At 37.4% G+C, this 25591-nt stretch overlaps 2 protein-coding genes across 4 annotated transcripts in view; one reads left to right on the forward strand and one right to left on the reverse strand.

The window, feature by feature from the left end:
* Nucleotides 1-216: 216 nt before the first annotated feature.
* LOC149789517 (acyl-CoA 6-desaturase-like) lies at nt 217-9206 on the reverse strand. Its single transcript, XM_089972540.1, has 4 exons — nt 8959-9206; nt 5623-5712; nt 4864-5061; nt 217-360 (listed from the first exon to the last, which is right to left on the reverse strand). Exons 1-4 carry the CDS (start codon nt 9163-9165, stop codon nt 217-219), a joined length of 639 nt encoding a protein of 212 aa, XP_089828666.1. The 5' UTR covers nt 9166-9206.
* Nucleotides 9207-9240: 34 nt separating this feature from the next.
* The window catches only part of LOC149789518 (outer dynein arm-docking complex subunit 2-like), an 88502-nt gene continuing 72151 nt past the window's right edge, over nt 9241-25591 (forward strand). Inside the window, exon 1 of one of the 3 annotated variants that reach the window (XM_089971565.1) lies at nt 9241-9291. The gene's annotated coding sequence lies outside the window, so the exon portion shown is untranslated. Of the gene's footprint in view, nt 9292-9365; nt 9385-24806; nt 24919-25591 lie in introns of those variants that run through there. The other 2 variants (XM_089971566.1, XM_089971564.1) reach the window with 2 other exon arrangements.

Raw genomic sequence — 25591 nt, forward strand, 5'->3', positions numbered from 1 at the left:
GTACCTTCATATGAGCTATAATAAGTTGATAGTAATACAGATATTTGACTGCTGTACCTATAATAAGTTGACAGTAATATTGATGCATGATTGCAGTACCTTCATATGACCTATAATAAGTTGATAGTAATATTGATGCATGACTGCAGTACCTTCATATGACCTATAATAAGTTGATAGTAATATAAATACATGACTGCAGTACCTTCACATGACCTATAATAAGTTGACAGTAATACTGATACATGACTGCAGTACCTTCATATGACCTATAATAAAATGATGGGCAATATGGTTCAGCCTTCGACTCTTGAACACGGACAGGTGACCAAAATCATGCTGCAGCCATCCCAGCTGTGCCTGAAGAAAATATTGGAAAAGAGAATTGGTAATAAAATCAGAAACAAGAGTTCCATGGGATTTAATGTTTAACCTGGAATACGTGTCATGATGTTCCCCATCCACCATCTTAATTTTAATAAATTGAACAAAAAACTTTATAACTGAATATTAAAACTGATTCAACGTATCATAGATGGTACTTGCACCAATGCATCAGCTGATACAGGTGTTACTTCCACCGAACTACCAGCTGACAGAGGTGTTACTTCCACCAACACACCAGATGACACAGGTGTTACTTCCACCAACACACCAGCTGACACAGGTGTTACTTCCACCAACACACCAGCTGACACAGGTGTTACTTCCACTAAACAATCAGCTGATACAGGTGTTACTTCCACCAACACACCAGCTGAAACAGGTGTTACTTCCACCAAACTATCAGCTGACACAGGTGTTACTTCCACCAACACACCAGTTGACACAGGTGTTACTTCCACCATGCATCAGCTGAAAAGTGATTGTCACATCTACATCATGCCACTGATGGCAAGACAAGAACTGTCAGGAGGGATATCAGATTCAAGATTCTTTGGACAGACAAGTTGTTAAAGAATTATAAATCAAGGTTTTTGAAGCTATTGTTTACCTGTGAAATGATCTTTGATGCATACTTTTAGTAATTAGTTTTGCACACAAAATGTTTCTTATTACAAATTTGTTGCTTTACGCGAGGAACATAATTATACCAAAGTGCTTCATATCAGACACCATGTTATACTGTGCTGCTTTCTATCATGAACCAAGCTATACCAAGGTACTTAATATCAGAGACCAATATATACTGGTGTGTGTTGGGTGTGTGTGTGCACGCATGCATGCATGAGTGATTTGAATTTTCAACGTTGCTATAACAGTCATATTTTTCAGTCATAATGTAGCTTTATCAGTCAAATGTTTCAGTTATATCTCTGCAATGTCTGCTATGTGACACTTTATAGTCAGGGAACGTCCTGGGCTTCGCCAATGTCGCAAATTGCGATTTTTTTTCCTTATTGGCGACAAAAATATCCCATCTGGCGATTTTTTTGGCGACATACTTTTTGGTTATTTAATTTGTACATACAATCATGGATTTGGACTGGATAAATTAAAAGGCAGAACGAAAGGAAGCCACAAACTTGACTAAGCAATGCATTGGTATCAATCTGTTACACAAACAATCCTTTGTTCTTATTGACAACCCCATCTTTACAGTGCATTGTTACATCATAATCTGCTTATGCTGACATCTGGGCTGAATACTGTATGCTGCGATACAGTCAATCATGCTACCGCACTATACCTACAACTGACCGACTTCTGAAGACGCGAATAGAACAGATACAATTAACTGAATGGCTAATCCTTCTGTTTTTTTTATACATATACCAATACAATAGTTTTGCTGAACCTTCATAGAAAACTGATAAGCTTTGAAGTACCGACAACTGTGTATAAATACAAAGCAAATGGAAACAATCTAAATCACAATTACATGTCGCCAGTGCAGCATTTTACTCATTGATCTTTTCCTTTTGCCATCAGTCCTGTGTTACGGCTGCAGAGACTTAAACTCCGCAACAAGAAATAGCAAAAAAAAAAAAAAACTGTTTTGCATAATTAATAATAATTAGTTATTTCTCAAAATACATGAGTGAAAGAATCCCTAAGTTGGGTGTGAATTTATGCTTATATATATGGTCCAATATTGCCAGGTGTTGACTCGTGTAAGTTTCATTCGTGGGAATGGAGATCCTATTTTTCTTGTCGAGAAAATTTATACAGCATTCAGTGATCATTCTTGGGATTTAGGAAGCAATTCGCTACAAGCTTTGTGAAGCTAGCCATAAAGGGGGAGGGGCTGCTGAGAGACTACTGGTGTCTCCTGTCAGCACTGTACACTGTGAACGTGGATTCAGTAAGATGAACTTCATAAAAACTGACATCAGAAATAAGCTCTGCATCTCATCTCTCGAGAATTTAATGAGAATCAGCATGTACAGATGTGAAAAATTAGACTTTGAAACTGCATTCAACAAGTGGGCAGCCCTAAAATCACGACGGATCTTCATGTAACACTTTGTAACATTTTGTTAATGCTTCTTGTAATTAAAGTATTAACTAATCCATCTTTTGTAATTTTCATTGCCTGTTACATTAATAGACTAAAATAACACTTGGAAAAATGTACACTACTTCTTTTGGCAAAACTTTTTGAAAATCGGCGACAAAATATTGAGGTTGGCGATTTTTTTGGCGACAGATTTTTAAAAGCCAGGACCATCCCTGATAGTGATATTGAGCACTGGGGCATCATGATGCAGACATGTAGCATCATGTCCCATCCAGTCACATTATTCTGACAAAAAGCCAACCAGCCCTAACACTAACCCTTTAATGCTGAGTACCAACTGAGGCAGCTGCTAGTACCATTTTTACAAGTCTATGATATGACTCAGCCAGGGTTCAAACCCGCGACCTAAATGATCCGAGACAGATGCTCTAACCACTAGGCCATCGGAGCAGTCCTGAGGTGTTCATATCAGTGACCAAGTTATAATGAAGAGCTTTAAATTGAGCTTTATAATGAAGAGCTTTATATTGAGACATGGTTCTTAACTAAGATGCTTTATATCATGGATCATGTTAAATGATGTGTTTTTATTAGGGACATTGTTATATGAGGTGCTTTATATCATGGACCATGTAAACAGTGCATTTTCTATTGGAGGTTACGTTATCCTGAGGTACTTATATCAGGGAACATGTTATGTTGCAGTATTTTATATCAGGTACTGTCCTCAACTAAGGTGCATTACATTAGGTATTGTCATAAATGAGGATTTTTTAATATGGGGGACTATGTTAACTCAGGTGCATTACATTGGGAACTGTCATACATGAGTTTTGTTATATTGGGGACTATGTTAACTGAGGTGCATTACATTAGGAACTGTCATAAATGAGTTTTTTTTGGGGGGACTATGTTAACTGAGGTGGATTATATTGGGGACAATTTTATACTGAGGTGCTTTACAACAGGAACCATGTTATACTGAGGTGCTTTATATCAGGGACTGTGTTATACTGAGGTGCTTTATATCAGGAACCATGTTATACTGAGGTGCTTTATATCAGGGACTGTTTTATACTGAGGTGTATCATAGGTAGTTTTCACATACCTAATAGCCAAATGCATATTCATTTACATGTTTACCAACTTTTGAAATGTTTACAAGCAATAAACTAAACAATGTGTGTACATATTACAATCTTAGATCTACTAACCGTGTTTCTCCTTATTTAACAAAAGTGAGAAAGACTGTGGCTATGGCCAAATATAAAGACAAATGACTAAATTTCACCGATTGATGATGTCAATCAATGTGTGTGACTGGATTACTACTAGTCCCACAACAAGAGCTCATGCTACTGAAACATCGATGGATGATGTCGATGAATGTGTGTGACTGAATTACTATTAGTCCCACAACAATAGCTCATGCTACTGGACCCAAAACAACAGCTCATGCTACTGGATTACTATTGGTCCCACAACAATAGCTCATGCTACTGAAGTACTATTAGTCCCACAACAATGGCTCATGCTACTGAAACATCGATGACATACTGCATATGATTTATTAATATCACCATCTTCCTTCTATTGAATTTATCCCCCTATGACTCACTGTCAGCCAAAATTTATCCCACTATGACTCCCTGTCAGCCAAAATTTATCCCACTATGACTGTCAGCCAAAATTTATCCCACTATAACTCACTTTCAGTCAAAACTTATCCCACTATGACTCACTGTCAGCCATTACTAAACCACACTTTTGACTGGTTACAGTGACCTTCCATGACACCAGATATTTTGAGTAACCAAAGCTAGTTCCACAAATGGTATTACTAATGGACAGTTTGGGTTAAAATACAGATACAAACTGTGAATGGTAGTATATCGATATGTCATTGCAACACTATAGCAATACTGTGATTTGCCCATTGTATGTAATGCATATTGGTACATTTACAACATTAGACCCTTCCTTCAGAATTCTATATTTCCAACACAAAATGATTAATTTCTAGTTATCATTATTTTTGACAGGACATTAAGAGCTAACATCCTCTGACAACATGCAGCTTCATGTAGAAGAGCTTACTTCCTCTCACGATATATAACTTCTTGTAGAAGAGCTTACTTCCTCTGACGATATATAACTTCTTGTAGAAGAGCTTACTTCCTCTGACGATATATAACTTCTTGTAGAAGAGCTAACTTGATGAAGAGCCAACTTCTTCTGACAATATTCTAACTGAACTGGAAATGTAACTACCAGTTCTCATTTATTCCTGCAATATATTCAGAAATCTCATAATGCTAATAGGATTTTATTGGTTTTCTCATCACTCGTATCTCGCTCTCTCTCTCTCTCTCTCTCTGTCTCACACTCTCAGGTCTAATTACCTGAGCAGTGGTGAGGATCAATGCTGTAATAAGATATGGGATCCAACCTACACCAAAATGGGATAAAATCTGGTAGGCAGCAATTTCCATCAACACAATACTGACAAAGTTAGCAATATAAAATAAATGATTGGCATCCAGAAGTTTGTTGTCTTCAACATATTTCCTCAACTGCCGAAAGTCTGCTTGTAGCTCTGTCTGTAAATGGAAACACACAGCAGAATGAATGAATGAATTACTCAGTGAAGTTAAACATATTTTAAAAGCATACAAGAGGGTACACCATACATACAAAACCACATTCATGTTTGTTCTGAGCTGAGGAAAAAAAATTCACTTGATATGGCTTATAATGATGTTCTGACATGGTTGTGTCCTGATAATACAGTAAAATATATAAATAATTTAATAATTTAATTTAATGAATTCACATAATAATTGCTTGACAAGAGCAATGAACTAAAGTAAAGTGGAATAAATTAGATAATAATGATAAAATAAACTTTGACAAATTTGCACAGGATCCATGACAAATATGATGGGATCCATTACACTGAATAAATAACTATATCCTTGTTCAACGATGAAAGTGAATGTGATAATGCAAACAATCTTCACCTTGACATTCAACTTGTATTAGCAGGAAGCTATCTCTCTAGGGTGTTGTTATCTGCATAACACTCTAGAAAAGGTTAGATCCTATAATATCACACACCCATCACCCATAATAGACAGAAACAGGATGCACTTTAAACTTACTACGTGTTGATCTTTAACCAGTCCCACTTCTAAAGGCTTCATGTATTTTGACACAAATACTTTATCATTGTGCATTGCTGTCCAAACATCCTGCAATAATAATAATAATAATAATAATAATATTGGTAACAGTAATGAGGATGATAATGATGACTAAAAAATGTTAAAACTTAACAAAATGTCTGATTTTCTTACACATTTCTTCATTCCAAAGTTAAAAAAAGAAAGAATGAGAGAAAATAAGCTGTATTTTATGTTTATTATACTGGCATGAAGTTGTATACATCAAAGAGAAAGATACAATATAATATGACACCAAATATTCTATGTGCATACATTTTAGATATGTTCAAAGTATGAACATCAAAATAACAATTATAATTATGATATTAATAATAATATTTATAATAACATTATTTATAATAATAATAATAATAATAATAATAATAATAATATTTATAATAATAATATTCAGATTAATAATAATAATATTTATAAAAATAATAATAATAATAATATTCAGAATAATAATAATATTTAGAATAATAATAATAATAATAATAATATTTAAAATAATAATACTATTGATAATAATAATAATAATATTTATAAAAATAACAATAATAATAATAATAATATTTAAAATAATAATAATATTGATAATAATAATAATATTTATAAAAATAATAATAATAATATTCAGAATAATAATAATATTTAGAATAATAATAATAATAATAATAATAACAATAATAATAATATTGATAATAATAATAATATTTATAAAAATAACAATAATAATAATAATAACAAAAAATCATGATGACATTCTTTACTGGAGAACTGCTGTATATACACATTGATATATTATCATGTATGTGCAACAATATCATCACTGTCTTTCCTGCACACTGACATTTAACAATACATATAAACCAACATATAAAATCACAGGACTCCACTAATCTGATTTCAGGTGGCTATTGATCTTGCATAAAAACCCAGCCGTCACTAAACAGTTGTCGCAGTGAATAATTCCTGCCAGCGATTATCACACAGTTAAATGAGTCAGCATTCAATTTGATTGTGTTAATTGGGTTAATTATCTATCAACATTATGCACAATAAATGCTTGTAGTGCAAATGGACAGGCAATAAACCAGTCATACACTCATTAGGTAAATTTGTATGATTACTGTCAAAGCAGTCATCTAGTCTGCTGTCATGATTACAAGTGATGATCTAATTAATGATGATAACAAAAAGTGTAGAGCATCAGGGAAGCACTAACCAATCGGAAAAGGTCATGTTTACAAACTCGACAAATAAAGCTGGACATTATTCAGTGAGTTTCATAAATTTAACATTAAATCATTACCCATTTGAGACTGACGTAACAAACTTCCGTGGAGTAAATTAGCCATATTGAAGCAGATGAGACCATTTTCTCCAAATCCTTTTCGTGAGTTGATTAAAAAAATAGTGACCAAAAATGTTATTTGGAAACAAAAAATTCCAGAAGGCATGGTTAAAAGTTTTCCCATGATCATGGCCAATCAATAAAGAAAATACTGCATAATAATTTCATGGGCTTAGTTTGGACCAATCAAAATCACATAAAGTGATATTTTGATATGTGGTAAAATAAAAGAAAATAAAACTGCACATACAATAAGGAAAACTATACCTATTATGTGATAACCCATAAAATTATACCAGAACCATTATTTAATATTTACATTAATAAACATTCATTTCACTGTACAATGACAAATGCAAGGTGTGCATCTGCCAACAAAATGGAAGAAATTTGATGATATTTTGTAGCAGTGGAGAAGTCTGTAACCTTAAGTAACTGAGACAGAAAGCCTGAAGTATAGCCAACAAAATGCAAACATTTTGGGACTATAGTTGGGTACTATATTCCAGTGGTATGGTAACCTACCAGGATTATAGCTGGGGACTATATTCCAAGGGTATGGTAACCTACCGGGACTTTAGCTGGGGACTATATTCCAAAAGTATGGTAACCTACTGGGACTTGCAACAGTTTCTTATCATTGTACCTCCAAATCCCTCTATAAACTTACTGACAGTTTTAATTATATTTGTTCTGTGATCCAGTCCCCCTAGATTATTAGGGACTGACAGGTTGGAGGTGCCGGTTGGCAGAGCCTGTGATTATTTACCCAAAAATTTCCATTACTCAAATAATCTGAAGAAAATAACATTTTTGCTCTATTTATAGGAACAACCTAAAAATGTTACATCCAGTATATTCCAGCCTACCATCCTGAAGAATTTACTGTTTATTCCTTCAGTCCCAGCTGATAAAATCAGAAAAATGGATAATATCTGTGGGCTTGGTAAAGTTTCCAATCCCCCTGGTCAGGCAACTGTATTAAAATATCATTCCTTTCATAGCCAATGATTGTTAAAATGCAACTAATATTAACAGAAAATACTGTGGCCTAGTGGCTAGAGTGTCTGCCTCGGAAGCAGGAGGTCATGGGTTCGAACCCCGGCTGAGTCATACCAAAGACTTACAAAAATGGTACTAACAGGTGCCTCACTAGGCGTTCAGCATTAAGAGATTAGTGTTAGGACTGGTCAGCCTGGTGTCAGGATAATGTGACTGGGTGGGACATCATGCTTTATGTCTGCAGCATGATGCCCCAGTGCCAGACATCACTATAAACTGCCACGCTGCAGACGTTGTAGCAATATGACTGAAAAATTGTTAAAGCTACGTTAAAAATCCTAATCACACACACACACCAACAGTTACCGAATAAGATGAACCACATCAAAATGTTGTGAGGAAATCAACTTACCCATAACGTACGCAACATAGTGTCTTGTTAGTATGGAAAGTCCATTAAGCATGAAAGAGGCAGAGAATGCCAGTGTGAGCGACACTTTGGTCACAATGAGGTTAGAAATTATAAATCAATGAATGAATCCACTAAGTTCTGTGCACTTTTTATCACATTAAAGATTTCCGTTATTGAAATCGATGGGGGTGGGTACAAACAAACGGGAAGGTATAGTCAGACTTATAAATGTAACTGAGCATGCGCTGGGTGAGCACGTTATAATACTATATCAGAATGGTTACAAAATATCCCAGTTACAACATTCCCGGTTACAAAACATCCCGGTTACAAAACCACATGCACCTGTGCATTATAACTCTAGTCCCATCAGTTAAAATAAGGGCTTGTATCGTTGCTTACAATTTACCTATAAATCATACATGTACTATATAATAATACATATTTGATTTATAGGTAAACTGTAAACAAGCCCCTGTGCCGAGTAACATTAGTGATATACCGTTGCATCTTGGCCGGCATAAGAGGCTATAATTCGTCCTCCCCCCGGGTGTTTCTTCAACCAGTGACTGACGTTATAAACCTTTCCATTAATTGACAACCAGTAATCCCCCTGCTTGTTGTGTTTTGATATCTCTTCCTGTGTAAAATACTGAAAATCTTTATGTCCATTAACTTCACTAAGGACGCCGTTTCCTTCTTTCCCCATCTTGCTTTTCTATACAAATCACTCCTCTTCCTTTATGAAGAGCACAAATGCACTCTTTTCGAATCCAATGTCAAGGTCAGTTTTCTGTTTTTGTTGTAGCGTTGCTCTGACGATAACGCGCCACTGGTAAGAAAGCACACACTGCACCACTGCCGCATAGAAAACACTGGAACTATTAGTTTAAAGAAATCAAAGTACCTGTTTGAAAGCGGCATACATGTAATTCCCTTTTAAGTGTACTATATATATGCATTAGTCTTGACTAAGACTCGGATTTTGTTATAAATAAATAGTGTTTTGATAGTTCTACAACAGACATTGTGTAAGCCACGACAAAATAAGGGGGGAGGGATGCAAATATATTATCTTTCACAAACAGATCTAAAATAATTTCAAAAAAATAACACCGACTCTGGTTGTGGCGATAATGGATATTACCACTTCACTAGCGATCCTGTTCAGGATTGTGGAAACACAGCCGATGCCAAGTATCTGACAAACCATATATCGCGTAGATTTTACGTTTTTGTTTTCTTTCTATTGTCGGATAAATAAAGGTTCTTTCCAAAGATAAAGCTATAATTAACACAGATAGTCTTTTGCTCGTAGTTGAAGCCAAACAAGGTCTTTAAATGTTAAGTGTGTAGATGATGTTTTAATGTGAGGTTAGCACAGCTCAGTGGTTTTCTTACGAATTGAAATCGTAGTTCACGGTATTTTTGGAGAGGTGGGGCGTAAACATTTTTTTTCTTTATTTACAGTTAATAATTTTTAAGTATTTCAGGAGAAAAACATACTTGGGTAGATCATATAATAAGCTAGAAATACAAAATATACATTCCAAATAATTTGAGAGTCCCAATGCATTGCATATACGAAATGCCATAAATAATGTGATAACATATAAATCACAAATGTATCAGGCACTTTAAAAATTCCAAATGTGACGAAGTATTTTTTAATTATTATTAGCAAATAAATGTATAAGCTTCGAAAATTGGAGGAGGGTGTTGTTGCTTTTGTTGCTGTTGTTTTATTTCTTTTGTTTTACAAGAAATATGTTCCTATGGAATACAATCTATATTAGAACACACATACTTGTAAAGAAATACATATGATCGTGCTAAACAAATGCTAAACCTTAATTGCAACGGTGTGCATGGTTTATACTAGCCTGAATCTATACCATTATTTCTTATAATATTTCTGTTTTATACTTTTTATGCATTTATAAATTAATAATTATTCAATTTCCTCCTATGTGTCTATTAGGTTGCAAGATATTATGCATTGTTGTGTTAACAATTACTCGCATATTTGTTATCACAAGTCTTCATAATTGTTTGCAAGAGAAAGAAATTTGTAACTCCACACATATGATCCTCAAATGGTCAATAACATGCTGCTTAGGATCTTTTTCGACTTCGAATGCATGCAAGAATTGTCGATTTTTGGAAGGAAAAAAACCAAAATGTTTCAAATGAATGCGATTTGAGAACTATTTATAATTTTCATTAATATTCTCAGATTGTGTTCATAGTAAAACTCTTTTAATATTTTGATTTTAAGGCACAATAGTGCAGCAATGTATGTAATTGTATGCATTGTAAGTAGTTAATGGGAATACTTTAGCGACAATGGAAAATACACTACAGCCCCCCCCCCCTTGGAAACGTTAAGCGACAAGACTTTTCAGATCACCCTGGGAACGTTTAGCGACAAGAGGAATTTAACATGGGGAATATTGGGACTGTATAGCGACAATGAAAAGTTGGGTTGTTGTATGGGGATTATAGGAATGGAACAGATGAGGTGACGTAACGGTACTGGATATTGGTAACAATGTTGCAAGGGGCTGACCTCAATCGGACCAAACGCGGAGAAAAAAAACCTAAAACGCTTGGCGGGACAGGACTGGCGGGACATAGACATATACAACACATACAACATACATGCATAGATTGATGAACATCAATCTATCATACATAAACTATACAATCGACTAATAAAAAATTTAGGCAAGAGAGCAACTCTTTTCGAGGCATTGGAATGGCGCTGGAAAAAGCCTTTGTTTTTTTTTTTAATGTTTTTTTTGTTAACACCAGTCCGTTAACATAGACGGCATCGCATAGGTCTTCTTCCCTTCCTCACGCTTCTTCTGACTTCTGGACGGTCGATGAGGACTTTCTTCAGATAACCTTGTCTTTCCACACAGATTCTTCTTTTCCAAACGCTCTTATCGGTGATCCGGATGATTGTCCATGATCTGACATACACCGATAAGTCCGTACGGAACAGCATCGGCGATACTAGGGTAGATGATTCGACGTTAGTCCACATCTTGTGACGAGAGCAGGTGAAGGAACCAAGTGAACCGCTGTTATTTATACTGGAAGAACGGATCGAAACGGATTGAGTTTTTTCACCAATCCCAATATGCGTTACAAAATTCAGTCACAGTACGGAGTCTGTCTTCCAATCCGAAGAGAGCTGCCAGTGAGGTCACATTCCCTATATAGATGCACTAGCGTCTGTGCGCAGTAAATCAATGCGACAGAGTTTTCAAACATGACGTAAACTAAGAGGACGATGAATTGGGGTGCACCGGCCGTGGAGACGACCGGCTACCAAAGTTAATACGGGTCGACTTCCAGAAGAGACCGATTTCAATTGGGATTTAGTGGATTTTCTCTCTTCTGTGCAAGAATTTGTTATAGTATCAGCACATTCGCCACCTTCAGTTTTACCACGCGTCGAGGATTTTAAACAGAGACAGAAAGAAGAATTGGAGAAATTTTTACAGAAACAGAAAGAAGCAGAACATGCTTTTCTCCTTCAAAAGGAACAGCGAGAAGAAGAGGCAAGAAGTAGGAAACGACAGGAAGAAGAAGAAGCAGACAAGAAACAAGGTCTAGGAGAGAAGGAGGACAGTGAAAGTCAAACGGTGACGGTACTCTTAGACATTTTGGCAGAGTTAAGGAGTTTGAAATAAATGTATCAGACTTCTTTAATACGACCAAAGAGGAAAAGACCTACCGGAGCCAAACATAACAACCCTGTTACTACACCTGAGATACCCACCCTATAGTGATTTCTACCAAATCATCGACAAAAACAAGTCTAGAAGTAGGCCTTGGCCGTGGCAAAGGCTTAATGCGGTTAAAGCTGATTACGACCCGTTCCTGAGTTTGTTGTTTTTTAAAAAAATAAACATCCAACGGTCCTTTTCAGGGCCATCCACCTCTCTCTAAAAGAGATAGTATTCATTTTACCAAAATCAATTAAAACTCAAAATCCCCTTCGTTATGACTACCTCAGCAGGACACCATGGGAACTTTGCTATAACTACTACTACTACTACAGCTACCATGGAAAGTGATGCTGTGCGTGTCAAACCTGACGGATGCGAAAGCGATGACACTCGCTACAGAACACCTTGTTATCCACGTGAAACCATTCAGCTACCCTACGGATGTCACCCAACCCTATGTAAACTCCTGCGGATTTCATCGTACCGTCATCGAAATGAGCCTGTAAAAGATGAATATTCGTTCCCAGTGTGTTTGCCTGAATATTGCAACTTTGAAAGCTGATTCCAAACGTTCCTAGGAAAATGGCCTTAATATCTGGGAGAGCCTACTCCAAAGAATTAACCAGAGCTGGATGTATCTACTTGGGCGAAGGGATAAAGTCAAGTGCTTCAGTAGAGGTGTTCACTTCAAGAGTGGGAGAAGAAAGATTCGGCTTACCTGGAACATAATCGATGGTCTCCGCAATGTCACTATCTACCTTTAGTGGGACCCTAGTCATTGAACTGACATACCACGTCGTTTAAGAAACCAGTTTGGCTAGGATTCAAACATAGGACAACATCTAGACAAGTATTTAAACCCCATTTAAAAAATAATATTTAAGGATTACCAAACGAATTGCAGTAGAATATCTACAAGGAAGTTTGGCATTGACTTGGCAGATCGAAGTCTCTGTTGGTAACTGCGAACATTTGTGTCGAGAAATTCACAAGAGGAAATTGACATAAGTCAACAAACTCGACATTACCTACCTTTAGTGGGACAATCTCTGTAAACTCTAGATGGATACTTTACAAGATAACATTCATGTTTTGCCTGTGGAGTTGAGAAAACGCATTTACCGAGAGTTGGTCAAATACAAGTCCAACGCAAAGAACAATTGCATCCGTTACGTCACCAATGTTGGAACCACTGGTACCTGAATGCTATAAAAGAACTGATTCTTTTGAAAGCTTTGTATTGGTCAGACATTGATGAATCGCGTGAGATTCATAAAATTTTGGATGCCACTTATTCTACTTACGGACGAGTTAGAGGATTACCAAAATATTTTACACCATCAAATCTTGGTTCAAGAGGAAACTTCCGTACGACGTGTAGTGTGTGAGTTAGTGGTTTAACAATTTTGGTACGGTACTAAAGCAAAACTGATGCTGTTCAAAAAGTACACCAAAGAGGGTATAGAAACGGACTACCATGCCACGACTTTTATCACTCGTGATACAACAAATTCCGTGGAAGGAAATCAATGACAGTATTCTGACGGTGGAGGATTATCAACACTTATTACATGAACTGTGTCCATTGAATTTGGATCGTCGTGTTGTGTGTGTCTTAAGTGACTTACTTTCTGGGATTTCGTTTACCAGCCCATTCCTTGTGGGCTCTGTACGATTTGTACAGTGAGGTACCGCAAAAAAATGAAAGTGGTACTTTAAATGTCCACGAAAGACTCATTCTGTTAAAAGCCTTGCTCTTTCATGTCGATGCGTCTCTATATCTACGGGAAAAAGGGATTTGTCAACTTTAAGGTACTGAAGATGTGTACGACGATGTGTGTATAGATGTACGTGACTGGAAAAGTTGGGGTTTCGAGGCCTGGACAAAAGAAGTGGCTTACATTGCCCGAGATTGTGGTATGCATTCAAAGGAAAAAGTGAACCTTAAAGTGTCCAGTGAAAAAAAAGTAACTTTTAAGCCTGTGTTAGTGACAGCGTCAGAAGAAGAACCCGTCACCGAGGAAAACCACTCCCTTCAGGACATGACTGTCATGGACATTCCCAAAAACCATTCCGGAAGGACACCTGTGTAATTGTACCCAAAGTAGAGACTCTAAAAACATTACACACTGTCCCTAGGACACCTTGATCACCAAACATGTTGTACAGAGAATTGTTTATGCTCTACTTTGATCGTTTTGATGTCTATTTTATGGCTGTACTTAACCCTTTGGCTTTTGTTTAGTTTTGTCTTTCGTGTTATTCCATTTTTTTAGAAATCAATAAACGTGTCCTGAAAAAATATAACAACTCTTGTCTTGTTTGTCTTTGTTTCAGAAGTAACATTCCCTACACTATGGCTATCACTGCTGTCTGTGCTCCATCTTCTTCCACTTTCAAAGTCATCAAAGAAAACTTAGATTGTGCTAGTTGGGAGGCCTTGTATCTTTGCCGTCCCTTTAACATGTTAATTGCCAGAGCCAGCGTTTCAGGCAAAACCGAATTTGTTAAACGTTTGATCGAACATAAATATCATTTGATCGATCGTCCACCTTAACGGATCATGTGGTGTTGCAAAGAGTGGCAATCGGCTTACAGTCTCTTGCGAGAAAGTCAAGGCAACTCCATCGTGTTTGTGGAAGGCATTCCTGGCGAAGACGACGGGACTGTGTCTGACCCCAGTCAAGCCCATCTGGTCATATTTGGCGACATGTTAGGAGAAGACGAAGAAGAAATTAAACTGTGGTTGACGCGCAAAGGGCATCACCGTAATGCCAGTGTCATTTACATCACTCAAAATTTGTTGCAACAAAGTAAAGTCTATCGCACCATCAGTCTCAATGCTCATTACGTGGTCTTGTCTACAAGTCCTAGAGATAAATCGCAAGTGCAAGTCTTAGCCAAATAGTTAGGAACGCTGTGGCTGACTCACGCGTACGACGATGCCACTCCAACCCCACACAACTATTTATTCGTGGATTTAAAACCCACAACCCTCAATTATTTGCGATTTCGTACCCATCTGTTTCACCACTGGTGCCAAGACGGAGGGCCTGTCGTGTACAGGTCTCCGTCGTCGACTTAACAACAACAACAAAAAATCTATAAAATCCTCTGTCACTTTAGGTCTGTCTCTCACATTGTCAATATGACGTCCCTTCAGTTTCATCTCCCCGTCAAATTGATCCATGGCTTGTACGGCATCAGTCCCGAAAAAATCCACAAATACGTGCTAGTGTCTTAGAAGCCAGTCTCAAAGAAGTCTTACGATGGTTTACGGTGACAGCACGTCAATTACTGCAAGACATCATTCACATCCATCATCAAACCAAGTGCTCTGAGAGAAACATCGACACTCAAAGCAGAATGCAAATCATTTTGAAACCTGGAGGTAGCGACTCTCTAGGAAGTATCATCATTCTCTCCCTCTTAAAATGGGATCCCAATGCCCCCAAAGTTCTCCCCAAGAAAAAAGTCTCTCCCAAACAAGCATAACGGACTTAAAAGAAAAACAGTAGTGATGTCAAGACCATGTCACAGCCCCTGAAAAAGAAAAGCCACCAGAAAACAGCTTCTACCCACAAAAGAGGCACTCTTCGGCCAGGACGCAATCTTACATTCACAAACCACGATCTGCAGCGTCTCCAGTAGTATCAGGTTCATCCATTTCTCCGTTTCTGGTGATGCCAGCCAAGCCCAATTAGAAAGAGTTCTTCCTCATTTGATGAAACAAAGGAAACCCGCGTCTCCAAACACTTCTCCAGGGTTACTTACTCCGCCTCTTTAGCTGCTGTTGTTGTTGTTGTGGGGTTTTAACGCCATTTGTTAGCACACGATAGGTTATACATGGCGGCCAGTATTAATGGTGGAAGAAGAATCCGGAAAACCCCGGAAAAAACCACCGACCCACGAGAAGCTACTGGCAAGCTTTCTCTCATGCCTACATTGACTGACTCTTAGACTCGAACCGCCGCAGTCTTTAGCTGCAGTAGCAGCTGCTGCAGTTGCAGCTGTTTACCAAGTAATGTCAAGACAGATCGGGCATGTTACAGAGTTTACTAGATTTTCCAAGCAAGAACTGTCCCGATTTAGTCCGATGCGAACCCCTCCACGACGTGTGATGCGTGTCATGAAGTTGATACGACGTAAAGACAATCAATGGCGACTCATTCCAGTTTTAAAAAGACCTGCGGTAAAGGATGGGTATCATTGTCTTTGTGCACCTGCACGCTCAAAAATGTCCCCTCAAAGAAGTGCACACCATCACCATCGTCGTTCTTCTGTCCAAAAAGGAAAAGGAATAAAAGGACAGTCTCGTCATCTGAAAAAACACTTAGCCAAGCACATCTACCCCTGAAAATACGGAGTCGTCCAAAAAAAGGAGGAGGAACCAAAAGGGATAAAAATAATTTCAAACCTTCTCAGACAAATAAGAAAAAAGGACGCATGCCAAGCGATGGACGTCAGTGTATTTTTTGCTCCTGAACCAAAAGATGTCCCCTCAAAAAAAATGCACACCACTCTCTTACTAAAAAAGGAAAGAAAAGAAAAGGATCTCCTCCTCGTTTAGCCAGACATTGGGACATGTTGTCTGTCTTGTTCAAAGCACTTTCACCCATGCGAAAACAACTCATTCAAACAGTCTCCAAAGATGTCATCGATACAGTGAGCGAATATTGTCTGAATGTATTGACAGGCACGATACCTTTGTCTCCACATAAGAAACAATGCTTAGCCAAACATCGACACGTTCTCTTCGCCAAATGATCCAAACGAAAATACCCATCAATCAAAAGGAAAAGATGATGGTGCAACGCGGAGGATTTATTTTAGGACCTTTTGTCAACGGAATAGCAGGAACCGTGCTGGGAGGACTCCTGGGAGGTGTTTTACCCATGGGTCCAAGATAGCAAGTTCCAGAAGATAAAATGAACCTTTGGACTCAAAAGATCTTATACGTGACCTTTGGAATCGAATGGAAGGACGAAAACTGGCTTTAGTGCCTTACAAACGATGGATGGAATACCATCGTTGGCAGGAACAACGGACCCCGCATTTGTCTCCCAATCCTCATTTGACCGAGATGTTCCAGCTAAAACACGAATTGAAATCTTTGATGGATCGCACCGATTTGTACGAAAGAGAAAAATAGCAAAGGTACGGTCAACTATTGCAACGACTGCAACTCTTTCACTAGAAAGCTGTAGACGAAACAGCTCTGCCAACTCTTAAAAATGTTAAGGACCTGATGAAAAGTACATCACCACCACCATCTACACCCACAGCTGTCTAGACACGAATCCCTGCTGAAGAAGAAGAAGTAGAAGTGTTTCAAACACCGTCCCATTCCTATTAAGATTGCAGCTTCCTTGTTGACCCCTTCTCCCAGTCCCCAACTAGAAGAACGTAAAGCCTGGGTTAAAAAGATGATGTCCACTCCTCCTTCGACAGAAGTCAAAAATAAAGAAAGAAAACTAGAAGTCAAAAATGAAAAGAAGACCAAACCCATCTTATTACCACCACCGCCACCACCACCACTACCCTTTACTTCTACTCCCGTGGCACATCGGAAATATAAAGCCGTTTCCAAACCATCATTTCGTTCCATCCAAAGTAGCATCAGCGAAGAGTGGGTGACTTATTAAAAATTGGAGAAGTTGTTAGCCAAGATTTACTACGATCCAGCCCATCCTTCGGGATACGGAGGAATTCTGAAATTGTACTGTGCTGCCAAAACCCGTCTGAAAAGTCCCAATTTACCTCAAGGGCAACGATGGTTACAAGAACAAGCCACGTACACTTTACACAAGCCCATTCGGCGAAAATTTTCCAGAAGTCGCAACCGAGCGGAGGGCATCGATCATCAATGGCAAGCCGATTTAGCCGATTTCTCTCATTTGGCGACCTACAATCGTGGCTACAAATATTTGTTTTGCGTCATCGACGTCTTTTCCAAATTTGCCTGGGTCGTGCCATTGACTTCCAAATCGAGCAGTGAGTTAGTGCTAGCCCTCAAACTAGTGTTGAAACAAAATATTCGTCACCCTCTTCGATGGCAAACCGACAAAGGCACCACAAAGAATTAAAGAAACGTGACATTATTTTTTTCACCACCGTGAATCCCGAAACCAAAGCCAGCATGGTGGAGCGTTTTCAACGCACATTGAAAGAACGCATGTGGAAATATTTTACGCATGAACACACTCTCAAGTACATGGACGTCTTGCAACACTTGGTTCAAGCGTACAACCAATCTTACCATCAAAGTATCGGACGTGCCCCCCCCCCCCAAGAGTTGACAAAGGTTACATACCTAACTGGACCACCGAATTGTTTCGTGTCACTGGACGAGTGCGTGGCCGTCATCTTGCCGTCCATAAATTGTAAGACATGAACGGGGAAGTGTTAAAATGAACGTTTTACTTGCCCGAGTTACAACGCGTGACCAAAATTGTACTACGCTGTTGCTAATATGGGAAGAAGATGGCAGAAATGACTGGAGAGGCGCCAATTGAAGTCATTGGAGAAATGCGCCCCCAAGAAGACCGACACAAAGAAGACAAAATGAGGCACCACAGAGGGAACACAAATTACACCTGCGAACTACAACTAATTTACAACAAGTGATTCCCAGTATCGGCACTACAATGGCTCCCACCCACGGAATGACATTAACAGTTATTGAATCACCTCCAACTATCCAACTAGATACAGGAATATCAGTTGAGATCTCAACCAGAAATTGAAAAGAGGCTCATGAGAGGGACATAGAGGTAAATACAAGTCATCGACTAAGTGGTGCGGAGTCAATGGAAATAGAGGGCACCTCAAAAGGGGAAATAACTAATTTAGCAATACCAGTACCGCAGGAAATTAATGATTCAAACAACCTAAGAAGATCGGTAGCAACAGCAGTAACATTCACAACCCTGGATCATTTTCTCTTCTTTCTTTTTTTCTTCCTTTTCTTCTTCAATCTCAGCTGCTTCTGTTATGGCCTCAACCTAAAGACCATCAAGCCTATGTCATCAACACAGATGACAGTCATCTCCCATGAACCCACTGGGTAGCCGTCTACTTTCCCCACGATGCCTGTGTGGATTATTTTGATTCGTATTGATTACCACCGTTGGATGGCGACATCATGGACTTTATGAGAAGAAATTCCCAGACGGCTCGCTTCAATAATGTTACATTACAAGGCACAGATTATATGGTGTATGGACAATATTGTGTGTATTGTCTTCATCGACGCAGTCTTGGATATCCCGTAGAACATTTAGTGACTTTTGTTGATCCCGACTCTTCAGGAAACGATGAAAAAGGTAGATCGATGGTTTTGTGACCGTTATGGGTATCTCTTGTCCTTAGCTAGTAAACGTAGTGTAGATGAAAAGCCAAATGAAGTCTAATTTGACTTCACAACCTTGTACAAAAAGAAAACGCGTTCTTTGATATTGTATGATGATGGTATGTGTTGGTTGTTTGTTGGTTTAATAAAAAAATGTATCTTTTGACAAAGGTCAGGATATTTTTTAAAGTTATCATTACACATGCTCTTTGACTTCTTTCTATCCCTCACCAAGAGATGAGCTATAGCGTTCCGACGCTTAGAAATCCTTGGGATTTTTCCTATCGCGTCCGCGCTTGAGCCCTATAAAGCGTGGTGGTATCCAGTCTGACTATCATCGTTGAGCATCAACAGTCGCCGACTAACACAGCAGTGAGAAGTACGAGAAGCATTAAGAAGTCAGAGATGGAAGGATTATTTCCACAACATGTTTTGAATGGGATAATGGAGTTAAACCTCTAAATCGCCACAGGATAAAACCGTGTTCTCAAGCAAAGCGTACTACCCTGTTGTCGAGTATAGGAAGAAGATATCAGGAGTAACTGGAGAGGTTCCAATAGAAGAACTTCAAAAATACACCCCTAAAAAGACCGACCTAAAGAAGACCAAATGAGGCACCGCAGTGAGAGCAAAATTTACACTTGCGAACTACAATTACTCTACAACAAGTGACTCCCAGTGTCGGCACTACAATGACTCCCACCCACGGAATGACCTTAACAACTATTAAATCATCTCCATCTATCCAACTAGATATAGGAAGAATAGTCGAGATCTCAACTAGAAATGAAAAAGAGGCTTAAGAGAGGGGCATAGAGGTGAATACATGTCATAGACTCAGCAGAACAGAGTCGATCGCAAAAGAGGACACCCAAAATTGGAAAATAATTCCTTACACAATACCAGTACAGGAGGAAATTAATATTTCAACCAACATAAAAAGATCGGTAACAGCAGAATTGCCATTCATAACCTAGGAGGTAAACATTAGTTCATCAACCCCAGTAGTATCAGCATCGATACCTTCTGCTGCAGCACTACCTAAATCACCAAGTGGGATAATTGCAGAAGGTAAAACTACCAACCCTGGAAAACTCACAACAACAACAACAACTAAAATGAGTGTGCATATATAAGAAAACATCCTACCACACTCTCAACAGATGTAACTACAATCAAGTCGTTAGGTACTGGTGCCAGACCAAAACCTGAAAAAACACCAGACAAAAATAAACAATATATGCCAGCTATGAAAAAGACACCAAAAAAGACACTAAACCCAAAACAAGACGGGGCCAAACCAAGACAGATCAAGTCACAACTCAGCAAACGGTCGTGATCAATTTGTTGTGTGGGGTCTTGCATGTATACTACAAAATGCCAACGCAGCTACATACTTTGCTGATGCACCCCGAAAATATTAGAGGCCCCCCCCAAAAAAAAAAATCTACTACGATGAATCACTAGGAAAGAAATTTATGAAAAAATATGAAGATGCAAAGGAAGCCATCGTAGACATTAGAACTCAGGGGAACCGTTTTATGACTGTCCAATACCAATCCTTGCGATGCTGATAAATGAGATTCTGATATTCCACGGAGTGCAATCAAATCCAATTCCAAAACACAACCAGTGGAAACTCTTAGTCCTGGGAGACCTATGCGGTACTGAGGGATACGCAGGACATATAAGGGAAAGCTTCAGCCCTCCACAAAACATCCAGTCATTCCTGTATCCATTCTTCGAGGGGTAACCTCAGCCCTTCTCAGGGCTACCAAATATTGCCATTTAAAAAGAGATTTCAATTTGGCTTGAAATCTCGATTTGATTACAATACTGATATCGTAATACGATCCTTTTACCACCGTTCTAAATCAAAATATATGTATATTCATTCGTAAATGTTGTGCTATATGTTTTGTATATTTTTCCCTGACAGAGCTTGCTAAGTCCGAATTGACGGGAAACCGTGTTTAGTTTGATTCGTTCTGTCTCTCTCTCTCATCAGTTCCGCAACGCATCGAGCTAAACAAACTCTTCGTCATGGAAAGAAAGAACTGTATCGACAGAACAAAGACTAATCACAGTAGTCAAGAGGTATTCTTGCCTTTGCCGCCTACGTGTTTGCATATCAGAGAAATATACAAAGGATAAAGCATAGAAGAATATAAGAAGAACAAATTATGAAAGGTCTAAAAACGGGCAGACTACATATATATTTTGTGTTGCCACCAGACCATAAAATGTATAACAAAAATAAAAGAAAGGATACATACATACATACATACATACATATATATATATATATATATATATATATATATATATATATATATATATATATATATATGTGTGTGTGTGTGTGTGTGTGTGTGTGTGTGTGTGTGTGTGTGTATACAGATGCCAACTGATAAAGAACAGCATATCTTCTCTCAACCTCAAAAGCATTGTATTCGGAACATATCGGCACTGAGACTATGTACAATTTGCACAGGTGATAATCATTCGAAAGGGCATGAGGAGTTGTCTGATGTTATGATGAACCGAGGCAACGACAAAGACATCTTCGCTAGTCAAGGTTCCGATATGTTAACCCTATCTACACCTTGGCGGATCGTGTAGATATTTGAGTGCTTTTTTCCTAGCTACATCTATTGGATTTAATGAGTTGCCTCTCGTAGTATGTAATGTTAGCTAACCAACAGTGTGTAACAGCGGTGCATTGTACATTGGCTGAAGACTGTGGATGCAGTTGACTTCAAAAGGATAAGTTTAACATCGAACATATGACTAACAAATATGCGTTCGAAAGGTTTTACAATAATGTTCTTTTTGCTACAACTTCTATGATTATTCAGTTGTAACAGTTGTTTTTATCACATGACATGCCTATGTCAAATAAATAATGTCATTTGAACAAACGTGACAGGTAGCAAATGCATGATAATCCCACCACATTTGCAAATTTATTTCATAATAATGGATTGCTGGTTTAATATAAATAAAGCATTAAAGTACAACAAAAGAATGACTTTGCTGTGTGCATGTAATACTTTACAAGTCAGAAGTATCCTTTAACTATCATTCTCTACCTGTATGTTGACTATGTGACTACAGTTTTAAATAAATGTTTCTCGTGTTCATTTTGAATTCAGTCGTAAAAATAGCTGAAGATCCACTGGTCAGAAAAAAAAAGGGAAAAAAATATCTCTTAACAAATAATTATCTACTTTAATAAGTAATTAATCATTTTAATTTGATAACAGGGATCAATAAAAGCCATTTATGTTCACATACATCTTTGCTAGCCAACGTTCCAGTATGTTATCCCATGCTTCACCTTGGCTGATCGAACAGATATTTTAGTGCTTTGTCCCAGACACATCTGTTGGATTTCACAAGTTGCCTCCCTTAGTATGTAATGCCAACGAACCAGTAGAGTGTAACAGCGGTGTGTTGTAGATCGGCCGAAAATGGTGGAGACAATAGACTTCAAAAGGATACTTTGTACGTTTAACATCGAAAGTATGACTACCTACCAGAGATAATCCATCACATGTGTATTTTAGTGAAAGTTATTTGTACAAACACCGACCGGTACTGGAAAATAGCTTATTTGTGAGTCCATTCAAGTTGTGTGCTCCCCTTGTCTCGATCATGTTGGAACAGTGTTCAAATTTGAGCAACTTAATTTTGATTGGGCACAGTGACTTGTCACCGCATCCAATAAAATTCACAGACCTGAAGCACATAAATATCTGTTCGATCCGCCAATGTGTAGATAAGGTTAACATATTAGAACTTTGGCTAATGAAGATGCGACAAAAAAGAAATAATCAATAAACAATGGCAAGTCCTGAAATTGTGTGACGCACTCAAGAAAATCTTCCCGGACAAACCATTAGTAGCCTACCGCAGAAAGAGGAACCTCAGAGACATTCTAGTCAGAGCTGGCACAGCTGGACTCTGTGGTGACAAAAACATGTCAACATATGCTAGAGAACAAAAATCGCGTTCTCTAGCACAGCGAATAGCGAGAAAATGAACATACATGGATACAAGACATGCAAAACCGAGAATGAAATTTATTTCATCACGTGTAAGATATGCTACCATCAGTATGTTGGAGAAACTGAACAACTACACAGAAGGAGAACAGTAGCAGAATATTTCACACTCCCAATTATACTAAATGCAATTGTCCAGAACCGCAACTGGAGTTTAAAAACCAAGAAAGGAAAGGAATTTTACTGGATACGCAAGCTAAAATGTACTGAAACCAACCAGTTTAAATTAAGAAGATTCGTAACGGGTAGCCATGCTCAAATAAAATAAAACAAAATCATTCCTATAGTTTTCAATTAAATAACTTAGTTAATTATTCATCAGTTGTGTATAATTGCAATCTTTTGCAATTTTTCTTGGTTCTATTGTTGTTGTTGTTGTTATTATTATTATTATTATTATTATTAGTGTGGTTATTGTTTATAAAGAAACAATAGATTAGATTACCCGCGATATTATCTACTATTACATCTACATCAATTTATATTACAAAATAGATGTCTCTCCTCTCTTTGCTGGTTGTGGTTATTATTTGCTATCATATATATATATATATATATATATATATATATATATATATATATATATATATATATATATATATATATATATATATATATATATATATATATATATGTGTGTGTGTATGTATATCTATATATATATATATATATATATATATATATATATATATATATATATATATATATATATATATATATATATATATATATATATATTCCTACTTGTATTTTTATTTTGTTAATCGTACCTAATATATTCTTGTCCTTCTTCTTCTTCTTCTTATTATTATTATTATTATTATTATTATTATTATTATTATTATCATTATTATTATTATTATTATTGCATACTTTCACTTGCACATATCATATGTACAGACTCTTCCGATTTGAACCTGTCTTGTGAATGTAATCCTTCATTCTATTGTAAATTAGTGAGCACATATGTTACTTTTATACTCAGGTCAAGCCAGGGTTGAAGAGGTATTGATTCTAAGCTTAGTCACCTATATAGCTAGCTATCGAAAAAAAAAATATGTATCGTGATCTTTTTCATTCCGGATTCAGCGTTAGTTTTAAGACACAGTATTGCGATGACGTGTAGCCTGGTTCCCGACACAGATGTAGATACTACAAATAATATGCAAAAGAATGTCTAGGCACCAGTCTAGAGTCAGTGTTTCCTTTCACGCATGGGCAGTAAGACATAGCAACGGACCAAAATACGTCGGTTCTGTACTTTGTAAAGCAGACTGAATATTGTCGAAGTTCTTGCATAAAGAGTAAGTGCAACATAACATATTGATCACAAATAGCTATTGGTATGAGTTGTTACTCTTGACTGGAAAGCTTAAAATGTTCACGACTAATTAATTTAATATAATTTTTTCTCGAGTCGATTTTTAAGCGTTAATACGGCTCATTCAATGCTCGAAAATGTGTATCCTGACAGTGGTTAATAAATAGGTTTATATCGGCATTTCCCTCCAGCGCTTTCTTTTTTTTTTTTGTGATAAACACAACATCTCTGAATAGAATGACTGTACCATCTGTTTACAAATTTATTGGAAACGCTATGCTTGGTTGGACCACACTTTTTTTTCAACTCTAGGAGGAAATCATTAGTGATAAATTGCATCCCTCTTTGAACTGCAATGGGTGTTCTAGATGGATCACATGTTTTCTGACGTGTTCTTTTTCTCAACAGATAAACTGAGCAGTCAAAGATTACTTTTGGCAGTGGTTAACATTTTCTTGCCAGACTCAGTGGAAATTATTGATACTCCCATAATGATAATATATCACAGGCTTATTCCGGTTGTTATGAATGCGATTGCTGTCATGATATTGAAAATACTTATTTATTAAAAATTTTGTTCAATTTGTTTCCAAAAGACTACAGTTGTTAAATTACTATGGAGAACCTAAGTTAGTCTTAGTCAGGTATCTCTTTTA

This window comes from Sinohyriopsis cumingii, chromosome 10 (assembly GCF_028554795.1).
Source record: "Sinohyriopsis cumingii isolate HCF-2022 chromosome 10, ASM2855479v2, whole genome shotgun sequence".
NCBI classification, from domain to species: Eukaryota; Metazoa; Mollusca; class Bivalvia; order Unionida; family Unionidae; genus Sinohyriopsis; species Sinohyriopsis cumingii.